General features: G+C 46.3%; 2 protein-coding genes across 3 annotated transcripts; one reads left to right on the top strand and one right to left on the bottom strand.

Annotated features, from left to right (window-relative positions):
• Nucleotides 1-890: 890 nt before the first annotated feature.
• Nucleotides 891-5,210, bottom strand: LOC121837610. The gene is made up of 2 exons (XM_042293279.1): nt 4,710-5,210; nt 891-3,412 (listed from the first exon to the last, which is right to left on the bottom strand). The coding sequence occupies exons 1-2, from the start codon at nt 5,067-5,069 to the stop codon at nt 1,280-1,282; spliced, it is 2,493 nt and encodes an 830-aa protein (XP_042149213.1). The 5' UTR covers nt 5,070-5,210; the 3' UTR covers nt 891-1,279.
• Nucleotides 5,211-5,498: 288 nt separating this feature from the next.
• Nucleotides 5,499-18,839, top strand: LOC120847372. 2 transcript variants are annotated; one of them, XM_040219085.3, is made up of 7 exons: nt 5,499-5,735; nt 10,252-10,328; nt 10,991-11,120; nt 13,919-14,028; nt 15,354-15,573; nt 17,421-17,526; nt 18,726-18,839. In XM_040219085.3, exons 1-6 carry the CDS (start codon nt 5,543-5,545, stop codon nt 17,501-17,503), a joined length of 813 nt encoding a protein of 270 aa, XP_040075019.1. In that variant the 5' UTR covers nt 5,499-5,542; the 3' UTR covers nt 17,504-17,526; nt 18,726-18,839. The 2 variants fall into 2 exon arrangements, with proteins under 2 accessions (XP_040075019.1, XP_040075020.1); XM_040219086.3 differs by lacking the exon at nt 17,421-17,526.
• Nucleotides 18,840-19,063: the final 224 nt, after the last annotated feature.

Here is a 19,063-nt window from a genome sequence, read left to right on the forward strand (position 1 = left end):
TACTAGCCAAAGCAACAAACGAAAGCCTGGAATTAGAGAGGATTTAACCGGTGCAACTACGCTGCACGAACCATGGCACCCATGAACCATGAACCAGGTGGTTCATAGGCGCCATAATGCGGCTGCTGTGGGCCAGCTACGTCAGAATTGTGACAATGTTGCCTGGTCTCCAAATGCAAATGAGTAACATTAAAAAATTAATTTCTTGAAATAGTAAAGCTCTAAAAATTCTGAAAGTTGGTATGTATATTGAGCAACCTATCAGGGTTTCATATCAAGAGTCACCCGACTTAACTAATTTTCATGTAATGGCCCCTTTAAAGGGATACTTCAACGAAATTTGAAATATTCTCGTCGTGTTTAAAAATAGGTTGAATATGATCCACAATATCCGTAAATGACAATCGCACGTTTGTATTTTGAGCCTGGTGGCTGTATTTTTGATATAAACGGCCCACTCTGGCAAGCGCTCGGAGAAGGCCCAGCGGAGACCACGTGACATCCAACGCAATCGTGACGTAGGTCGTCCCAAGACGAGCAAAGCTACGGCTAGGCTGACGTCGAGAGGATGGCCTAGTCGTTCCAGCCACCGAAGCGGCTGCTTTTGTATGAATTTTGAGTGACGGGTTAATCTTCTGTAATCTTGTAGGGGGACAATAGCGACTTCTGCGACATACAAAAAGCATTCCCGGGGAGAGGGGAGTTCCTGCTGCCCCACTTCTCTCGTCGTGGCCGGAGGCGAGACAACCTCCGTCAATAGCTGTCAAGGTTCCTAGACGGGCATTACAAGCGAGGCGTTAGCGACATCCACCAGGTGCTCTTTGCTAATCGTTTAATTCGTTTTAAAATTCCTTTTCGTGACTTTTTTAACAAGATATTGGTGTGTTCGATGTGATGCTGCTCCTTTGAGCACATATAGACCAAAAAATGAGCGCCGAAATTTCGTTGTAGTATCCCTTTAAGAACAGGACAGGTGCATCGGCAATGAGATCACACCTTAAGGAAGGAGCACTAAAAGGGAAGTTTTAATGCAAAAGCATTAACTGCCTCATGGAAAGAGCCGACGTCTTCAGTTTGAAGAGCGAAAACGGCTTCATTAAATCTTATGTCCGCGAGGCAGCGGCTCCACCGCTCCACGCCCAAGGTCAGCGCGCTGTACGCCGGAGACCAAAGAAGGGAACGAAGAGCGGCATACGTGCTTTCGCATTCACAACTCATAAGAAGTACTTAGGTGCACCTCGAGGCTTTTGTTTTTATGCTCCTTCCTCACTGCAAGCTTTCAGACAGACTCAAGCACATAGGTATCATTCACAACGCATAGACAGGTGCGAGAAGAATTGCAAAGAACTATGCACTTCTGAACAGATGCAGCGTCCTTTTCGATTATTGCATTAGTGTGTTGCACTTCAACAAACTGTACTAGAGAAAGAGCTCCAAAAGAGCTGAGAACAAAGTCCTTTACTTTCAGTTGTTCTAAACGCAGGGTCACATTTTTGACACAGCTACATGACGTGTGCCCCCGCTTGCACCAAGCAACAATGGCAACTAGCTGCCCGAATATGCCCCCTACAAACACGTAGGAATTCTTCCTACGGGACTTGTCCAGTGCTTTGACACAGTACGTGAAGGCACCAATTCTAACCTTCTTGAAAAGGACTTTGTCTCCTTCGGGTTGACCCTTTCCTTGGAAGATTACGGCACCATTCTTTACCACATGCTTCCTCAAGTTGTAGCCTTTCATCAGTGACCTGAGCAGTACCGCGATCTGGTCATCAGCACTGCGGTTGGAGGCGACTGCCCACAGTTTCGGAAGACTTCGGATTATTGAAAACTTATCAATAATCTGACATTGAACATATCTTGTCCCATTTACAAGTCGTACAAGTTTCCCATTCATTGACTCAAAGGGATATGCGGAGTACCCCCAGAGGGGTCCCCACAGTCTCACACTATCTATCAAGTGGAGGAGTAAGTGCGTGTTGTAAGTCATGTTGACTTGGCCATAGAGTTCCTCGAACTCTTTGAGGAATGCGGCCATTGCTCTTTTCACCTGTGGAAGGCTGTCAAGTGGAACTGAGCGACTCAACAAGAAGTGCATGATACGCACAAACTTCAGCCAGTTGTCGAAGTACTTTTTCGGGAGGAACCCCTTCAGGACCACAGGAGAATAAAAAAGCATCCAGCTGCGCCATTCCGACGACTTCCAGAACTTCATGTCCTTCAGAGATCTGGGAAGTCGGGAGATCTCCCAGATTGGCTGCAGCGCTTTTAGTTTCATGTCTATTTCAGACATGAAACTACCCAGGTGGTAGTGCTGCCCACTCCGACCTTTGAACCACATAAAAGCCGTGGATCTCACGAACCCGGAGCACACAGCGTGCATGTAATCAACAACGAAACCTGAGGCAAAGTTGAAAAATGCCAATCCGAAAAGAATGCTTGCACCCTTAACACCATGGCTTGGTGCACCTTGCTTCTCCGCCTTCTCAGAATGATGGAGAAACGACTCATGAGACCGTGTTGTGCCAACGACCGCAGGGTACACTCTTACATGGCCTCGACCTTTCTCCACGACCTCTCCTTCGGCCTCACACCAGCCGCACCCAAAAGCCCCATTAAACTGAGTCATATTCATGAGCATACAGCGTGCAACAGTATCTACTGTACATGGCCCTGGAAACACTCTAGATACTTTTTGTGTGCCAGAAGCATCAGTCCAAGGAACACCCACAGAAGACAGTTCATTCATAACCTCCACAAATGGCTCCAAAAAACAGTTCATGTCTGGCTTTTTAGGGCCAAACCACAAACCTGCTAGCAGCAGGTTCTGCACGCGTTCGTGAAATGGCAGCTCATTCACTTGCAGAAGCAAAGGCCAAATGCTGTAATTCGAAGACTCGAAAAGCGGAACACCATCGGTATTCCACGTTACGCTGAGATCCCCCTCTTTCAGCGGAAGGCTGTGGTAGGCAGAGCTTTGTGTGATGTCCTGCACATCATACTCCAACGTTCCTGGAGTGCTCAGGCTCCCACTCAACAAAATGTCCCGAACCTGGGACTTAAGGTCCAAAAAAACAAAATAAGCACCCTTCGACACAAGATCATCTGCTCTATAAACAGTACTACAGACTGAGCAGGATACTTCTAAGAGAGATGCAGTCACTTTCCCCAGATTACATACGCATTGGGGGCAGTATAAATACATTACCTTACTGGCTTCGTCCCCAGCAAAATGCTTAAAAAATAAAAACTTCGACCTGGGAAAAACTGTTCCCTCCGGAAGATGGGAGTCCACAAGCTTCAGAAGGCTCTCGGTTGATTCCTTCGAAGAGTCGTACCGCAGGCTGTGGCTCATCACCATTATCAGGCTTTCCGCTCTCGTCAGCTTGGCCCCTTGATACAGTGGTTCATCCTGTGAATTGTGTAGATGAATTAGAAAGACATCAATCTACAAAAATTGTGTACTTCTGAGTTTAGGGCTGAAAACAAAAGCAAGTTCTTTGCAGGACCAAGAACACTGTAGTGTTGTTCATTTCGAGTTAAAGGGATGCTGAACTGAAATCTGAATTCCACAAAACACGGCGGCAAAAGCGTGCAACAGGATGCTACAAACACCAAAACATCACTCATTCAGCGATATCTCAAATGGATGACTGTATTTTTTAAGAAAAAAGGAGGTGCACTTGACAGATATGTTTACGTCTTGTTTCTACGAGAAGGAGACGGAACAGCCTCGCGTCTTCTTCGCCTCGCCGCCTTGAGGGGGCGAAGCGAAGAGAGGAGGAAACGAGATATCTTGATGTCACGCAGTTTATCGGCCTCGCTCAATCGCGTCCTCTTTTTCCAAAAATACGGCCGTCCATTCGAGATATAGCCTTATGAGTAGTGTTGTAGGGATTGTAGTGTCCCGCCTACATTTCCTGCATTTTTAAATCCAAATTCCAGGTTTTGCCCCTCATGTTATGGTTTGAGACCTGAAGCATGGCTACATTTCACATCAAGATTTCTGTACACAGAGTTAAGGCTGCACGACATAGTTCGTATAGCATTACCCAACGTGAAAAGAGTAAAGCTATACGCACTACATAGTGCACCTCGACCAGAAATGGTTATACTCACTACGCGAAGAGCTCACGCCATTTGGGTCACTCTTTCCAGGCGGCGCGTGTATCAACGGGAGACGTGTTACGCCAGCCCCCTGCCTGTGTTCACGCCGCTTTGCGGCGAGTGTGCGGCTGCTAATTACAAAACTATTAACCCACATGCCCCTTCCCCCCATACACGACACTGCGCGGCGTTCAGCCAGCAACCCGAGCCCCACTGTCCCCGATCGTACCTCCCGAAAGGGAGTCCCATACCATTTAGTTCAGCAAAATTTCCTCAACGTTTCCTTTTTTTTTTTTTTTTTTTCAGTGTTAATTGTAAAAAAGAAATGTCGTAAATATTGCCAATTGCTTAACAAACATAAACGTCCTAGAAGAAAAGAAAAACAAAAAAGAGGAAGTTTACACAGGGGTTCGAACCCCATCGAATAGGGCACCGCTGCTTACAAAACAGACGCCTTACCACTAAGCCACGCTACCGCGTCGATAGTTTGTTGTAACCATTCTTGTTATACGAGTTTCGGGTAGTCCGTATAGCACTTTCCAGCCGGGGTGCACGACGTAATGCGTACAGCTCTACTCAATGTGAAAAGCGAGGTATATTACCGTTTCCCTTTTGGCCCCTGCCTCTTCTGAACTCGGGGGGTCGTCTTCGCCTTCGGACGAGGGCGACTCCGACACCGGATCTTCCGTGAAACGTTCATTTGCTACGCTTCTTTGACCAGACGTTGAGGCTACACTTGCATTTTCTTCGTCCAGAACGGTCATCGATGCGCTCCCGGGACTGTCCACTTGTGGAATGCCAGGACTCAGCTCCGAGTCGGAGAGTTCGCTGTCACTGGATGTGAGCACAAGCGCTTCCCGTTTTCTTTTTTCTGCTTCTTTTCGAAGTCGATGCTTCGTGCGGGTCGGCACTTCGGAAGAAGGGTCCCACAGGTACTGCTTATACGGCCGTCTTTTCCCCATGCTGCGCTCAACCTCATACAGAGGCGTCCACGATCAAAAACAGAAGATAGGGATGTGACAGTGATGTACCAACACTACGCCACTACGCTATAGTCAAAACGATCAAACCCGATTATCGAGCGGTATCCCACACGAACACCAAACCGCCGTGAACCACTAAACCGACCGAACCGGATCGAAGCGCACGCAATAGCGGTCAGGGACTGGATTGGATATAAACTACCTACTCACTGGCTTGCACAATAATTGGTAAACTTTATAGTTCGACATATTTAATTACTTACAATTCTTTCATGCTTAATAATGTAAAACTTATTTTAATAAAGCGAAACATTTATGTAAATGTAATTCCCCATTGTGTAAAACAGCGAATGTCTATGCCTCTGCTGGCAACAATGTGTTCTGTTTTCAAGTCAACACGTTGTTCGTAGTCTCGTCGTCTCGTAGTGCAGGCGTGCAGGCTTGGAGTGAAAATGTCACATATTTTAGTCCGATGGCTGTCGGAGGAGAAATGGGATGTGTACCCTACACGTGTCCTTGTGGACACAGAGCTAGGGCTACGTCTGATGGCGGAGCCCAGCGCCATCAAGGACCTGCGGGGTTCTGTTGTCTTGGTGAGATGGAGCGCGGAAGAGCCGCCTGCAGAGGCGATGTTGATCGAAGCAGGTAAGTGAATGAACATGCACGTGGTTTTCCTCTGACGTCGCTAATGTCTCTAATATTTTGTGCACCGCCTAATGTTATTTTATCCCAAAACTGAATTATCTGTCGCCGGTGTTGAATGACACGAACACCATTGCTCGGAGAACCTTCGTTTCGAAGTCCGCGGCAAGAAAGTTCGACAAGGGTTGTCCCTCGCCATCAATAACATTTCTCCAAGGTCGCGTTGTCATTTCCTGCTTTCAAATCATACAAGTGACGGGAACCGGACGTTTAGGTACGCTGTCTTTCTGGCGCCGCAGGTTTCGGTGCGTGGCTATTCTGGGCTCCGCTGACCTTGCTTCTACAAAGTCATGTGGTGTTTCTGTACCCTAATCTGGATGACTTGGTATAAGCCCTTTGTGCATGCTGCCCAGTGATCTCTATGACAATTGCTGGATCGCGCTTCCCCGCTTCAGAGCCCTGTATAGAGAGTTTCGTCAATGGGAGGCGCGGGGAGTCGGCGTGTGCCAGACGTAGAAAGTGGGCTTGACATGCTCTCTTGGCCAACCAGAAGCCTAAAAGAATCCCCTGGCTGGCTAGCGAGAAACTGTTTAATCAAAGGTTCGTATATAGTTTTAATAAGCGCGTAAGAGTGAAATTTAGTAACTCTTCATGGTTGAAAATAGGGTGCACGTGATGTTTCGATCATGATCATTCAGAAAGATGTAAGAAATGAATGTGCCGCTCAACTCTGTTTTGCTCAGACAGTGTGACCACTCGGATGGCAGATTCCCGGCCCTCGGCGCCTGACGTACGGATTATGTCGATCGTTCCGCTAGTCACGCTCTTCCACCATAATTTTCGAAGACCGTAATTGAAACACCTCATGCGCCATATTTTCGTCGCCAAGAGTTACTCCGATGCACTTGTTAAGTTAGTTTCTTGCTACCACCGCCAGGGTTTTTTTCTGACTTCTGGTTGGCCACAATCGACTTTGTGAAGACGTCCTGGAACACGCCCAGCCCTCTTTCGGCCAATGGCACCTCCTCGTTTTGTCTTTTACACTTCTCAACGAATGGCCAAACTCTCTGCATATACGCCTCTGCCCCACTTGGTCGCTGCAGCGCGAGTGAAGCCACCGGACCACCATCTTGCTCATAGGCAAATTGCGGTTTTGCTAGCGTTGCAGAGGCTGGCGGGAGCGTGCTAAAGACACGTTTTCTGCTCGTTCGTCGTCATTCGCCGAAGAACTTTTTAAGGCCCTGTGTAAGCGTTGAGACTTGCAGTTGAGGACACGTGGAAATATTTACGAAAGTGCAGTGCCGCAGGAAAAAGGCTCAACTCGTCGAAAGCAAGTTTTGCCGGTCTCGCAGCATCATCAAAGCTTCCTTTGCACGCAGAAGTGCTGCGTCTCTGTGCCTTCGCTCGCTTGGATACCAATCAAGAATCGACGCCGTGTGGATGTGTTTTGGGAGTTCAATGTGCGTGGAGCTGTATGTGCCTTGGAAGCAGCGTTTTACTTTACTCTGGCAACTGTATTTCTAGCTTACGGCACTCGCGGTCGAGAAATGAGTTTGATCCAGTGTCCAGTGGCGACGGAAAAGGGGGGGAGGGGGGGGTATGGTACGTCTTTTTTTAAGTCGTTAGGCGGTTTACAGAATACCGCGCACACAGCTCCTCATCACTGATCAGTGGTCTGGGGCTCATTATCAACAATTGCTTGGGACATCAACTTTGAGCACGGCTCACCTAAATGTGATTGGTTAACCGATTACCTAGCCTCAAAGATTTTCAGTCTCGTCGTCTTGTACTTTTGCCATCGAAAACCATTCTTGCTCCACAGCATTGCTCTATTTGTGCCGCCATGTGATCCATTAGAGTAGATTTGGAACATAGCCATGGTTAATAGTGCATAAGAGCAGCCATACAGATTGTTTTCCCCCCTTTATTGATAACAAATTGCCGGAACAGCTGGACGATCAAGAACTCTACGGCTGATATATGATACAAAGACATTTACGTGCGACGCATTTTCAGAACTTTGCCACGGCACTGATTCTTGATTGGTATCCAAGCGTGTGAAGGCACAGAGATGCAGTGTTTCGGCGTGCCAAGGAAGCTTTGATCTTGCCGCAAAGCCGGTGAAACATGCTTTCTACAAGTTCTGCCGTTTTCCTGCGGCACTGCGCTTTCGTAAAATTTTTCACATGTTCTCAACGGCAAGTCTCAATGCATACGCAGGGTCTTAAAAACCTTCTTCGGCGAAACATGATGAACAAGTAGACGTGTCTTCAGCACGCTGCCGCCAGCTTCTGCAACACAATTTGTCTACGAGCAAGATGGCCGTTCGGTGGCTTCACTCGCGGGAGCGGGAAGCACAATCCAGCAATTGTCATAGAGATCAGTGACTCTGCTTCATAAGGGTATATAGGTTTTAAACTTAATCTTGGTTAGCATTGATAGGTTGCAGACGAGCTGGTAATGAATCGACACCTTGTAGACCCTGAGATGGGGAAATATAAAAAAACGGACGAAGGAAAACTTTTGTTTTACAAAGTGAGCTATCCTTTGTCTTTTGTTTAGTCATGATATATGTTTTACCTTTTTGTTGTGATGTTTTGATTCTTTTAAATTTTGACTGTCAGTCCTTTCTATACATGGCTTGCATGTACATCAGTTGGCCAGACACAATGAGGAAAAGGGCTCGTGAGAGCATAGCCTCTACCGTGTTAATCTTGCCATCAGAAAGGAGGGCCTTGGGGTACTCAGGGGGGGGGGGGGGGGGGGGGGGGAAGGGGAAGGGGAAGGGGAAGGGAAGGGAGGGAGGGTGCATGAGAGCATAGCTTCCTCTGCGCTAACGAGGCACATTTCACCACCAGAAAGGAGGGGTGGATTGACGTCACGTGCAAGCCATGTATAGTTGTTAAAAGCCTACGCGTAAAACTTGAACAAGTAGAGATACAGTCATGGTAAAAATAAATAGGGACAAGGGAGCTGCAACTGAACTACCGAAGGTTCTACCTTTACAGTCTATTTTAATATGAGGGTGAACAGGCTACAATCTTTGATTGCCATTACCTGAGCGTGAGTCGCGCCAATGGGAATGAAGGCGAGAAAGTGCGCATGCGCAGAGAAAAGAAACTCATGGCCTTTATTTCTGTTGTCGTGACTTGTACAAGCTTGTAATAGATATAAAAGAAGCTAGCTTGTCCACCCTCATATTGGAGGCCATTGTTAGTTTGAAGCGACAAGTTTGTTGTTTGTTTGAAGCGACATCTGCTGCTGTTAGAGCTGCAAATTTTATTGTTAAATTTTGCCAGGTCACTCGATTGACTTCATCCTAATTCCATCTAGAAAGGGGCATCATCATGTATTAATCCGCTGGTACTGCAGTTTGCATGGTACGAATCAAAATAACACTATCTTCAGTTATGCAGTCAGATCTTAATACAGCGACCACATGCTAGCATAGGGCACATTGTACTGCGAATTACAATAGTATTTTGTGCTTCTTTTCCCACACAATCATTAGAAACATGGTTGCTTTTGTTTATGAGGAACAAAAATTATGGAGTCTCACCATCTACCAAGGAGGTAAATGTAGCATTGCCCAGATTAAACCAGAGGCGGGGTTCATAACATGGCACAAAGCACCGATTGTCTTGCTGAAGCTGCTAGAAATGCTGCTAGAAGGTCCTGGAGGTTCCAGACAGCAGGCACTCTGTACGTTCCTATTTCTTTTAGCCATGACTACAGTCACCGGCCATACAAGCTCTAGCAGCAGAATGACAACTGGAGCAGTAAAACTGTCACATGCAGCGAGTCAAGCGTGGTTGTGCTTTGGGAGCTGGGCTATTGGAACCGACCCGTTTTGCAATCGGTGTGGAAGCAGAGCTTTTATCTGCACTCCCAGCTTTTTAAAGTGGAATCTACAGGATGGCCGATTAAATTTCTGCCTTCGGGTGTTGGTACAAAGTATAAATTCACCATTTGTCAAACTGCCCAATATTGAACCAACAGCGCACTGGGATGTCCTAGCCCCTCAAGGATGGGGTTGGTTCCCTGTAGAGCATGTGTAGTAGATATGTGAAAGCTCGCTTCGTGGTGGAACCATTTCCCGCCACTTTATTAACTGGGGATAATGACAAAAGGAAGACATTTGTAGCAGTGCAGGCAACTCCTTTACAGTAAGCATAAAATTGTGCTGAAAACAGGAGACTGTTCGCATTTTGGTCACTGACATGTCTTTGTGTATACATACTCTAAACGACTAAAGTTTCGTGAGGACCTACTTTTTGCCAATTTCATGACTTGAGCAATATTGCAACAAATGGGAGATGGGAATATGTCGCCCTTTAGATACCAATACATTGCATATCATTCTCATTTGTGGAATTTTGTGCTCAATAAATATTCCTGGATCCGGCAGTTTGCCAGATTCACCAAAAATTGAGCCCATGAAAACAAAGTCGCTTGCAGTAATCATTTTACATGCCAAATTGGTGCAAGATTAATTTCAGTCATCCTTTTTACCCCGTAGGGCAGCACAGTTCTCTTGAAAAAAAGAGGACTCGGCTTGCTGACCAGGCCGACACTGCATCGTCCCAGCGGACGCCTGTGAGTTCCATTCTATTGGGGCATTGCCCTGCTTTCTTATGTTGTGCAACTAAATAAGAAGTTGCGACAGGGTGGTTTTAGAAAATATCTGAATTCCCTGTAAGCAGTTGGCGACCATCCTCGTAAACCTTTACTGCCATTTACACTGTTTATTTGCATCTGAGTAATCCTTCATTAGTGCAGCTTTTGGTGTCAATATTGCTTCTGAGCACGTCTCCAACTGGTGTGTTTTCCACATTCTTATTTGTGGTCTCCTGTTTTCCTCTTAATGACATTATCAATGGCGCATTAGTAGCCAGCCGCAATCCTGGCGGTGTTGCAGTAGCAGAGGTGGTGCTGGCAGGTGCTTGTTCTACTGTAGCTATCTCTGCAGTCAGTGGACCCCACAGCACTCACAAGTTGAGATACTGCAGCAGCAGCAATAATGGCGTCTGCTCGCTTTCTCACCAGCATCTCTTAAACCAACCGCCACGGCCGAAATGTCCAACTAAATGTCCTGCAGTCTTTCGTGACATGATTTGTTGCAACTTCGGGACCACTTGATGCGCAGGCAATGTAGGACAGTAAACACACCAGTCAGAAATGGTATTCAGGCACCATGGCAGGTAGTTTTAGAATAAGGTATGCAAATCCAAAGAAATAGCATCGTCGCCACTGTGCAGATGGAGGAGCTCCAGGCAGACAACGCTGCCCTCAAGAAGGGAAACTCAACCCTCGAGGAGGAAAATGCTGCCCTCCGGGTGGAAAACGAGAGACTTCAGCTTGCTGTCCGAGAGCTTGAAGCAGTGATTGGTATGTATAGTACGAACCTCTGTTAGAGGAACATGCAAACAAGTAGCCAGCGTATGGCCAGCACTCCGTGCAGCGCCGGCTGCCAGACCCCACAGCTGCTCAGCGCAGACGCAGTGAGTGCCAGGGGCGCTGCGTGCGGCCTGTTGCCTGCTACTGGAGCTTGTTGTGCCTGCACCAGGCTGCCCCTCGCCTCAGCAACCATCATGGCGTGGAGTGTCAGCCATGCTGTCGTGTATTCCCTCCAAAAGTGGGCCGCTCTGTACAGTGCTGTCCACTGTTGAGGGGAAGGGGAACACTGACACAAGGCATTGCATGCCATTATGCTTGCTGGGTTGAGGGGACCTTAGCACAGGTGCAGTAAGCTCCAGTAGCAGACAACGGGCCACACACAGCATCTTTGGTGCTCACTACGTCTGTGCTAATCCAGCTGAGCAAACGTAGGGAGCACTGTAGCATACTACGACTGATACGCACTATCTCTGCACCAAACACCCAGTTCCTTAATTTTTTATAGCACAGCTCCTAGGTGCCCATTCTTGCATATAGCGGTGTCGGTGTTGGCATCACTACCGCCACCAAATAACGCCCCCACCGTACCCTCAACCTCCTCTCTTGTCCACCCTCAAAAAGAGTGGTCTATATTTGTAAACGTATATATTTCTCTCTCGAATCCTTTGCCATGGTATATTGCAAAATCAAAAGACCCCAAAAGCTCGCTCTAATTTCGCATTACAGAGAAGCATAACTGTCTTTCATTTTTTATTTTCTTTTATCTAATTATAGCCACTGAAAGTTCTCGGGGCACTAAAATCCCTAGGTCCGCTTCAGATCCTTCTCTTGGCACTGGATTCAGTGACTGCAATATGGTGGCCTGGTGCGAGCGGCGAGCGATGGGAGCCCTCTAACGTCACTAGAGCTTCGTGCTCAGTTGTTGCACGAGCCGCAGAATTTATGGAATGAGCCTTTGACGAGCCTCAAAGTAACGAAAGTGTCTCGTGTGGCTATCTGCGGAAGTGTCTCATGTGGCTATCTGGTGGAGCCTGGCAGAGCCTAGTCACACTCAGTGCTTAGCCAACCGCTTTTAGGGCTCACATTGCCCTGACGGTGCGCACCACAAATTAGTTTCTACAACGCCTACACAAACATAAATTAGTTAATACTGCAGGTTAAGCTAGTTGGTAAAACATGATTCACATACCAGTCACTCAAAAAAATCAAGCATACGAAAAAAAGTAATTTTTTCGTATGCTTGAATGTTTTTAGTGATTGACTACCTGTGCGTGAATCATGCCGCAAATTGTCTGGCTCAGCTACAGAGTAGAAGCTTTGCAACTGAACATGAAGTGCTTCTGATGACATTAGATTTGTCCTTCATCCGAGTTGTATGCGCTCTCCACAGGCATTCAGGGGAACAGTGGCTGAGAGGGCTAGTGCATCTCAGTTTGGAGCATGTGGAGCAAAAGCTCGTGATGCAGAACCCAGGGATCCTGGGTTCGATCCCCACTCCTGCCTGTTTGGATCTGGATGAGCATCGTACCGGCACGCGTTCGTGTAATCAGTACTGCGTGATGCATGTTAAAGACCCTAGGCTAGCAGTTGTACCGCACTGGCTAAATTGCTCATTTACAGTGTTCAACAATGTTGCCAAACCCAGGCAGACTAAACTTACGCTGTATAAACAACATTGACCAATTACTTTACACGGGCATTCGTCACCGCTTTGAATGTGCTCTTTGTGCACATCAAAGTTCATTTTGAGTGGTTGCATGACCAAGATCTCACTCGTTCGCTTTCCTTGGCTGTAGGACAACCAAGGCCCGGCTTGGCCTTCTTTTCTAGGCCTAGTGTCTGGAGCATGACAAAACCAGGAAGGTGGAGGATGTGGAAATTCCCCTTTCACTAACGATAGGCTATGGGGTACTTACTCACTGTAAAATACTCCTGAAAACGATCAACACGTCTGTCACCTTCTGGCCAGCCCTAGACCACTGGCTGTCTAGGGCTTTTATGCTTTTTTTTTTTCTTTTTGCTTTGTTGGTGTATTGGGTTAGCTGTACAGAGAGCTCAAATTTTAGCTCTAGGGAATGCTTTGGAATGTAGTCCTCTGGGAAAATTCAATTGCACGGTCTCGTGTAATTGAAGTGTTGCTACTGTTTCTTTAAAATAAGATGCAGTGGTGATAATAATTGCACTTTAACAAATGAGGATAACATATACTTTAACAAGTTGTGCTCTGAGTACCTTATTCTTCTTAGATCTTTATTAGGTTTTGAGAGCTTCACAATCCCAGGAGTAAAGGATACCACACATTGTATACGGGTTAGCTCTTTCTGTACCTTGTGCGTTACACCCAATGTGCTGAAATGCTGTTAGTTACCCCCTTGCACTCCCTACCGTCTCTATTAATGACGGCAAGCAAATCTTTTCTGGCTCTTCATCACGGGGGTTCCCTGCACATCCTTTATGTTGCTTGCTGATTGACGTTTATTTTTGTTTTTTTTTCTGTGCTCATGACATTCTTATGTGTGCCAGAGGACACATTTTGGTACACTTGCACACTGTATACATATTACTTCCACAGTCTTGCAGTGTATTCACAATGTGATGCGGATAGACATGCAAAGTCTGCTGCACATGAAGGCATCATAAAGGTGACATGGAAGTGAAAAAAATGTGTTTCTTGCAAACATTACCCGCGTAACAAAATCCTGCACCACGGCCCATAAGATTGGTGCATTATGTCTAGGATTTATGAACTAAAGAATGTCCTATTCCAGTCATGTCTGATATCATTTCAGATGCCACGGGGATGGTAAAGCGGCTTCATCGCATGCTACGGGCACAAGAAGCCGACCAGGTGCGGCAAGCTGGTCAGGCAGCTGCAGCAGCTCTAATACCGGCAGCCATGGTAAGCTTTAGTCTCTCGTAACTTTGCAGTATGAGTGTTAATTACTGCATTGCTACATTCTTCATGCCAGGATATCCTGTTTGTTCCATCTTCATAGTTGTCTTGTTGATGTAAAGGGCTCCACCGAACAAAAATTCCCCTGCAATTGGAGCCGGTGCAATTGTGCTTATATGTGGCTTACACACAACACACTTCTGTCTTACATGGTGGTGTCGAAAGCCTGCCATTTATGCAGCGGAAGCTACGCTCGTCTCCTGGCCAATGCTCCTTTCCTGTTTGTAGAACTAATACAGTAAAGGCTACAACAGAAAGGGTCCCAAGTTACAACCTATTGGTGAGGAGATTGAACTATACGCCCGTCCGTCAAAACAAACGGTGGCTGTGTAGCAAATATCTCCGCTCCGTGTTATGCTGCGTCGCTCTTGCGCTAGCTTAAATTTGCTTGCACTACTGCGCATTTTACTGGCCAATTCCACAGGTAACGTGTGGGGTTGGGAAGAAGCTTATATCACTAGCTTGTTCACAAAAAGAAAACCGCGTTTTGAGTGCATGAATAAAGGTCCGGAAAATCTTGACGCTTCATGACACTGAGTATAGTCGCAGAGTCCAGCGTGACTTTTGCGGTAGGTTACAAAATAGAGAATTTGCGACAGATACAAGCCATGTTTGCACATTACGGTTCGCAATGGCTGGCTTTTGTAACTCAACATGGTTAATTCAGAATAATTTTAAGAAGCTTCCAAAGGAATCGTGTGATCGATTCAATAAGTTGTGAAAACTAGAGGACTTAATATAGGCATATTGTCTTTCGACGATCTAGTATTAATCATAGACTCTAATAACCTATTTTCTTAAAGATTGTTTGTACTCTAATATATCTTATTTTCTAATGTCGTAAAGGGCAAAGCCCACAATGCCCTTCTGCTAGTTTCCAAATATTCAAATGTAACTGAAAGCCTTGTCTCTTTTTTTTTAACTTGTTCCAGGTAGTGTGCTGCTTTAACCTTTCGCAATCTATCACCAGCACTAGCGTGAGATTCACACAGGCTTTCAGCTTTCTGCAGTGTGTAGTTTATTTATGCGGGTCAGTAGAGTCTGTTCTGCTGACCTTACCCGTTTTCCAAAAAATGAATATAGTAGAAAACACGCAAGACAGTGTCCGAAATGAAATAGACGAATGAAGCGTCGACATTTGTTGAGACTATAAAGTATGTCGGATGGCATTCAGAAATTTTTATGGGTCATGTGCGTGAAAAGCTTGCGCACCTTTGTCATCCTAGGCTGATGTGTTACTTTAATAATTTCCTTTCTCTCTTCTTCACCAGACCGACATCGGATGTGGTGTACTGGTGGAGTCGTCGACGCTACAAGTGCTCCGCAAGGCCGCCAAGTCTTCTGGCTGTAAATTCGCTCGAAGCCTTGTAAAGGTACTTTTTCCAAATGACTCATGGAAGGAAAAGTCCCTCCATGGGCGTAGAAGTAATGCGCACAAGGACATTGATGCAAAAGAAGCCCTGGACCCGACCATCGTAAAGGCCATACTAGGTATGTTCTGTTTCCATCTTGTCGTGAATTTTTATTTTGTGAGGATTGTCCGCTAACCTGCTAGTATATGTACCGTATTTACTCGAAAATAAGTCCAGCATGAATAAAGGGCAAGCTCCTAAAAATTGAATTTGACAAGAATAGCAAATAACAAACAAACTTTTAAGAGAAGAGCAGAGGAAACATTGAACACAGCACACCATTATTAGCCGCATGCTCGGCTAAATCTCAATACTCTGTGCCATAAGCTCCATCATAATCGGAACATTCAGAAAATTACTCTTCCTTCAATGGTTCGCTGGTGTGTTTGGGTCGGGGTTCGCAATAGGTAAAATGGCGTCCCACTGGTTCTGCCATGCTCTAATCAGCTTCTTACTGTTGTCAAACCCTCAGCAAACAGTATCACGCGAAGCTCAATGTCTACAGTCTAACTCATCCAGTCCAGCGTCGTCGTAACTCGACAGCAAATGCAAAACGCCGCTGAGAAATAGCGCCAGCTGCCGAAGAAGGAAGCAAAACAAATGAATGAAACGGTGCGGCAGCAGATAGTTTTGTATGTGACCTCTCTTCCTAGCGGAGAGGTGGCACTACTCTGCATCGCATTGACACTCCCAAGGCACCTAGTCGAGCCGCTCTGGATCTTGATTATAAGTCTACCCATATTTTTGGGTAGCATTTCCCGGAAAAAGAAAGTCTACCTACAGGGTGATTTAAGGAGACGCCAGGCCCTTTAAATCGACCGCAAAATTCGGTTTATTAACCTATCATGCTACAACTTTGTGCAGCATTGCCCACAGATGGTGCATTTTTTTTGTAAAATTTGCAAAGAATGAACTTACCTGAGGAAAAAGTAAAGAAAGAAAAAGGCTTAGCTCCTTTGGAAACGCAGGAACGCCACCGGTCTTCAAACAACACGGCGCCGTTTTACACGGGAGCCAAGAGATGGCGCAACAAACGAGCATACGGCGCCGAGAGCTGTCGTCTTTAGCAGACAATCTTTTCGACTCAAAAGCGGCGCCCGTTCCGCAGGCGGCGACAGTCACAAAAACAGGCGCGTTAACAACAAAGAACTGCAGTTTCTTGTCTCCTAAAGACGCCGGCTCTCGGCGTCGTATGCTCGTTCGTTGGCGGCAGTTGGCGTCGCGACCGCTTGTGCCATCTCTTGTCTCCCGTGCGAAACAGTGCCGTTTTGTTTGAAGACCGGTGGCGTCGCTGCGTTTCCATAGGAGCTAAGCCTTTTTCTTTACTCTTTCCTCAGATAAGTTCGCTCTTTGCAAATTTCACACAAAAAAAAATGCACCATCTGTGGGCAATGCCGAACAAAGTCGTAGCGCGATAGGTTAAGGAACCGAATTTTGCGGTCGATTTTAAGAGCCTGGCGTCTCCTTGATTCACCCTGTATGTTCAAATAAATATGGTATGTATATATCAATGGTTACTTCATGTCTTTTAATCTTGTGCAACACAGCATGACTTCAGCTATGAGGAAGCAACCTCATAATGCCTGCTAGTGCTCTCTACTGGTGCTATTAACTTCTGACAGTGAAATTGGGGATTGAACTTGAATAGTATGTCAAATTTCTGAGCTCATTGAACTGATTCTGACATTTCCGCACTGCCAGTGACTACTCAGGGCGCACCAGTACGATGCGGCAAAGCTTCAGCCCCTGGCACAGGGGACGCTACTACAAATGCTTGTCATTAGTAGAGGAGCTGTATCTATACGGCGAGGAAGTCGTCTGCTTATGTGGAGAGGGTAGAGGTGTCAAGGAGTGACATCACGACGCCACACCTGATATGAGGATGCTAACATGGGTTAACATCGCTCTGTTGTCTGCTGGTCGTAGCAGTGGCTGCTCTGCCTTGGCTGTCAGAGGTCCACCAATTCTGTATGAACCAGGACTCGCCCTTCATCAAACAGAAGAAATAGCTCAAAGGTTAAGTTAAGCACGGGTAAGTTGTCACTCCTTTGTTTTTAGCTGCATATTACTCCGGGAATCCCCACACGTCAAATGAGTTGCTTAAAGAGAAGCAGTAAAAGACTGGGGACTGGAGATATGGCGGCTGGAAACAATTCGACCCTTTGATCGGTGCCACTTTTCTGTGCAGATCAATGCTCCTACTGCTCTGTCGCTGCTTCTTCATACGTTTGCACTGCATGTACACATTGAGTAGGCTAACTGTTTTTTCGAGTGTCCCTTAGCCGGATAGAGAAACATGATTGAACAAGAGGCGACTGAGTGTAGGCCTCGCTTCGACCTGCAACACAAGCTGCAATATTCACACTGCCATGTTGTTTCCAGCCACCACACCTCCAGTTCTCCGCCGTTTGCTGCTTCTCTTTGCACAACTCATTTAATGTGATGGGATTCACGAAGCTAATATGCAGATGAAATCATAGGGACAGCTTACCCACACCGAGGGAGAGAGCTGCCGTAGCCTGCCCCACTTTGGGTGTTGTTGACACAGCTGTGCCGAAGACCCATCTTGGAACCCCCTGCGAGGGCGTGTAAAGGGCAATCCCCTTTGGTCGGACCAAAGTAACCTTGGAGCTATTTCCTCTCCCATTTTACTAAGGGCGAGTCCTAGTTCATACAGAATAGGTGGATCTTGGACAGCCAAGGCAGGGCAGCCACTACTACTGCCAGCAGACAACAGAGCTATGTTTCCCCAGGTTAGCATCCTCATATCAGCGCGGCGGCGTGACGTCACTGTTGACATCTCCTGTACCCTCTCTGCGAGAAGCAGACGGCTTGGTCGCCGTATACTCTATCTTAGCATTTCTCTCCTCGGACTGCACCCTATTTCCTCTTTGTTCTTTCAGTTCTGTATGGATTGTTCACTCTAGTAGTCTGCCTTTGTGTTCTTCAAGGGGCAGCAGACACATCTTGTGCATTGATGCTGTTATCTCCGCATGTCAAAACTCATCTGGGGTTCGATTTTGCTCATTGGTGTCGACTGTAGTTGAACGGTTGGACAATATTTAACCGAGGCTTTTTCACCTATAGCCAGATGGTAAGAATTGCGCCTGCTTGTTCCAAGCGCTCATTTGTTCATCGGTCACCGTCAGTTTGTTTGACTGCAAAGTAGATTGAAAGCTGCTAATGAAGCTGATGTTATGTCTTAAGTAATGCATATTCCTTTCTTTTCAGGGTACACCTGCATGGAATTTGATGTGCAATTGACTGCACTCACAAACAGCCTCTCCTCAATGCTGGCGCGGGGCGTGTGAAAGTGTGTGAAATAAAGTCATTTGGATCATTTCATTTACTGTTTAGTGCCTTAGCAACCCCAATGCTGCACAAAGCAAGATGGCTTTAGCTAGCACAGCTAGCTTTTCAACTGTCTAAAGCCTAATTAATTTGCAACTAAAATAGTTTGTTTCAGATTATCAAAATATATGTCAAAAAAAGTTCTAAAAATACTTTTAAGAATTTTTTGAAAATTTATAAAATAATTAAAAATAAGTTTATACTGCGAACGAAACAAA

This window comes from Ixodes scapularis, unplaced genomic scaffold (assembly GCF_016920785.2).
Source record: "Ixodes scapularis isolate PalLabHiFi unplaced genomic scaffold, ASM1692078v2 PGA_scaffold4__175_contigs__length_147842914, whole genome shotgun sequence".
NCBI lineage: Eukaryota > Metazoa > Arthropoda > Arachnida > Ixodida > Ixodidae > Ixodes > Ixodes scapularis.

Excerpts from the sequence above, each read along its gene's own strand:
- LOC120847372 (XM_040219085.3), top strand. The coding sequence starts at position 5,543 with ATGTCACATATTTTAGTCCGATGGCTGTCGGAGGAGAAATGGGATGTG. Across the intron at positions 10,329-10,990 it reads CATCGTCCCAGCGGACGCCT|ATGGAGGAGCTCCAGGCAGA; the intron begins GTGAGTTCCATT and ends GCCACTGTGCAG. Across the intron at positions 15,574-17,420 it reads CATCGTAAAGGCCATACTAG|CAGTGGCTGCTCTGCCTTGG; the intron begins GTATGTTCTGTT and ends TGCTGGTCGTAG.
- LOC121837610 (XM_042293279.1), bottom strand. The coding sequence starts at position 5,069 with ATGGGGAAAAGACGGCCGTATAAGCAGTACCTGTGGGACCCTTCTTCC. Across the intron at positions 3,413-4,709 it reads CAGGGGCCAAAAGGGAAACG|GATGAACCACTGTATCAAGG; the intron begins GTAATATACCTC and ends CACAATTCACAG.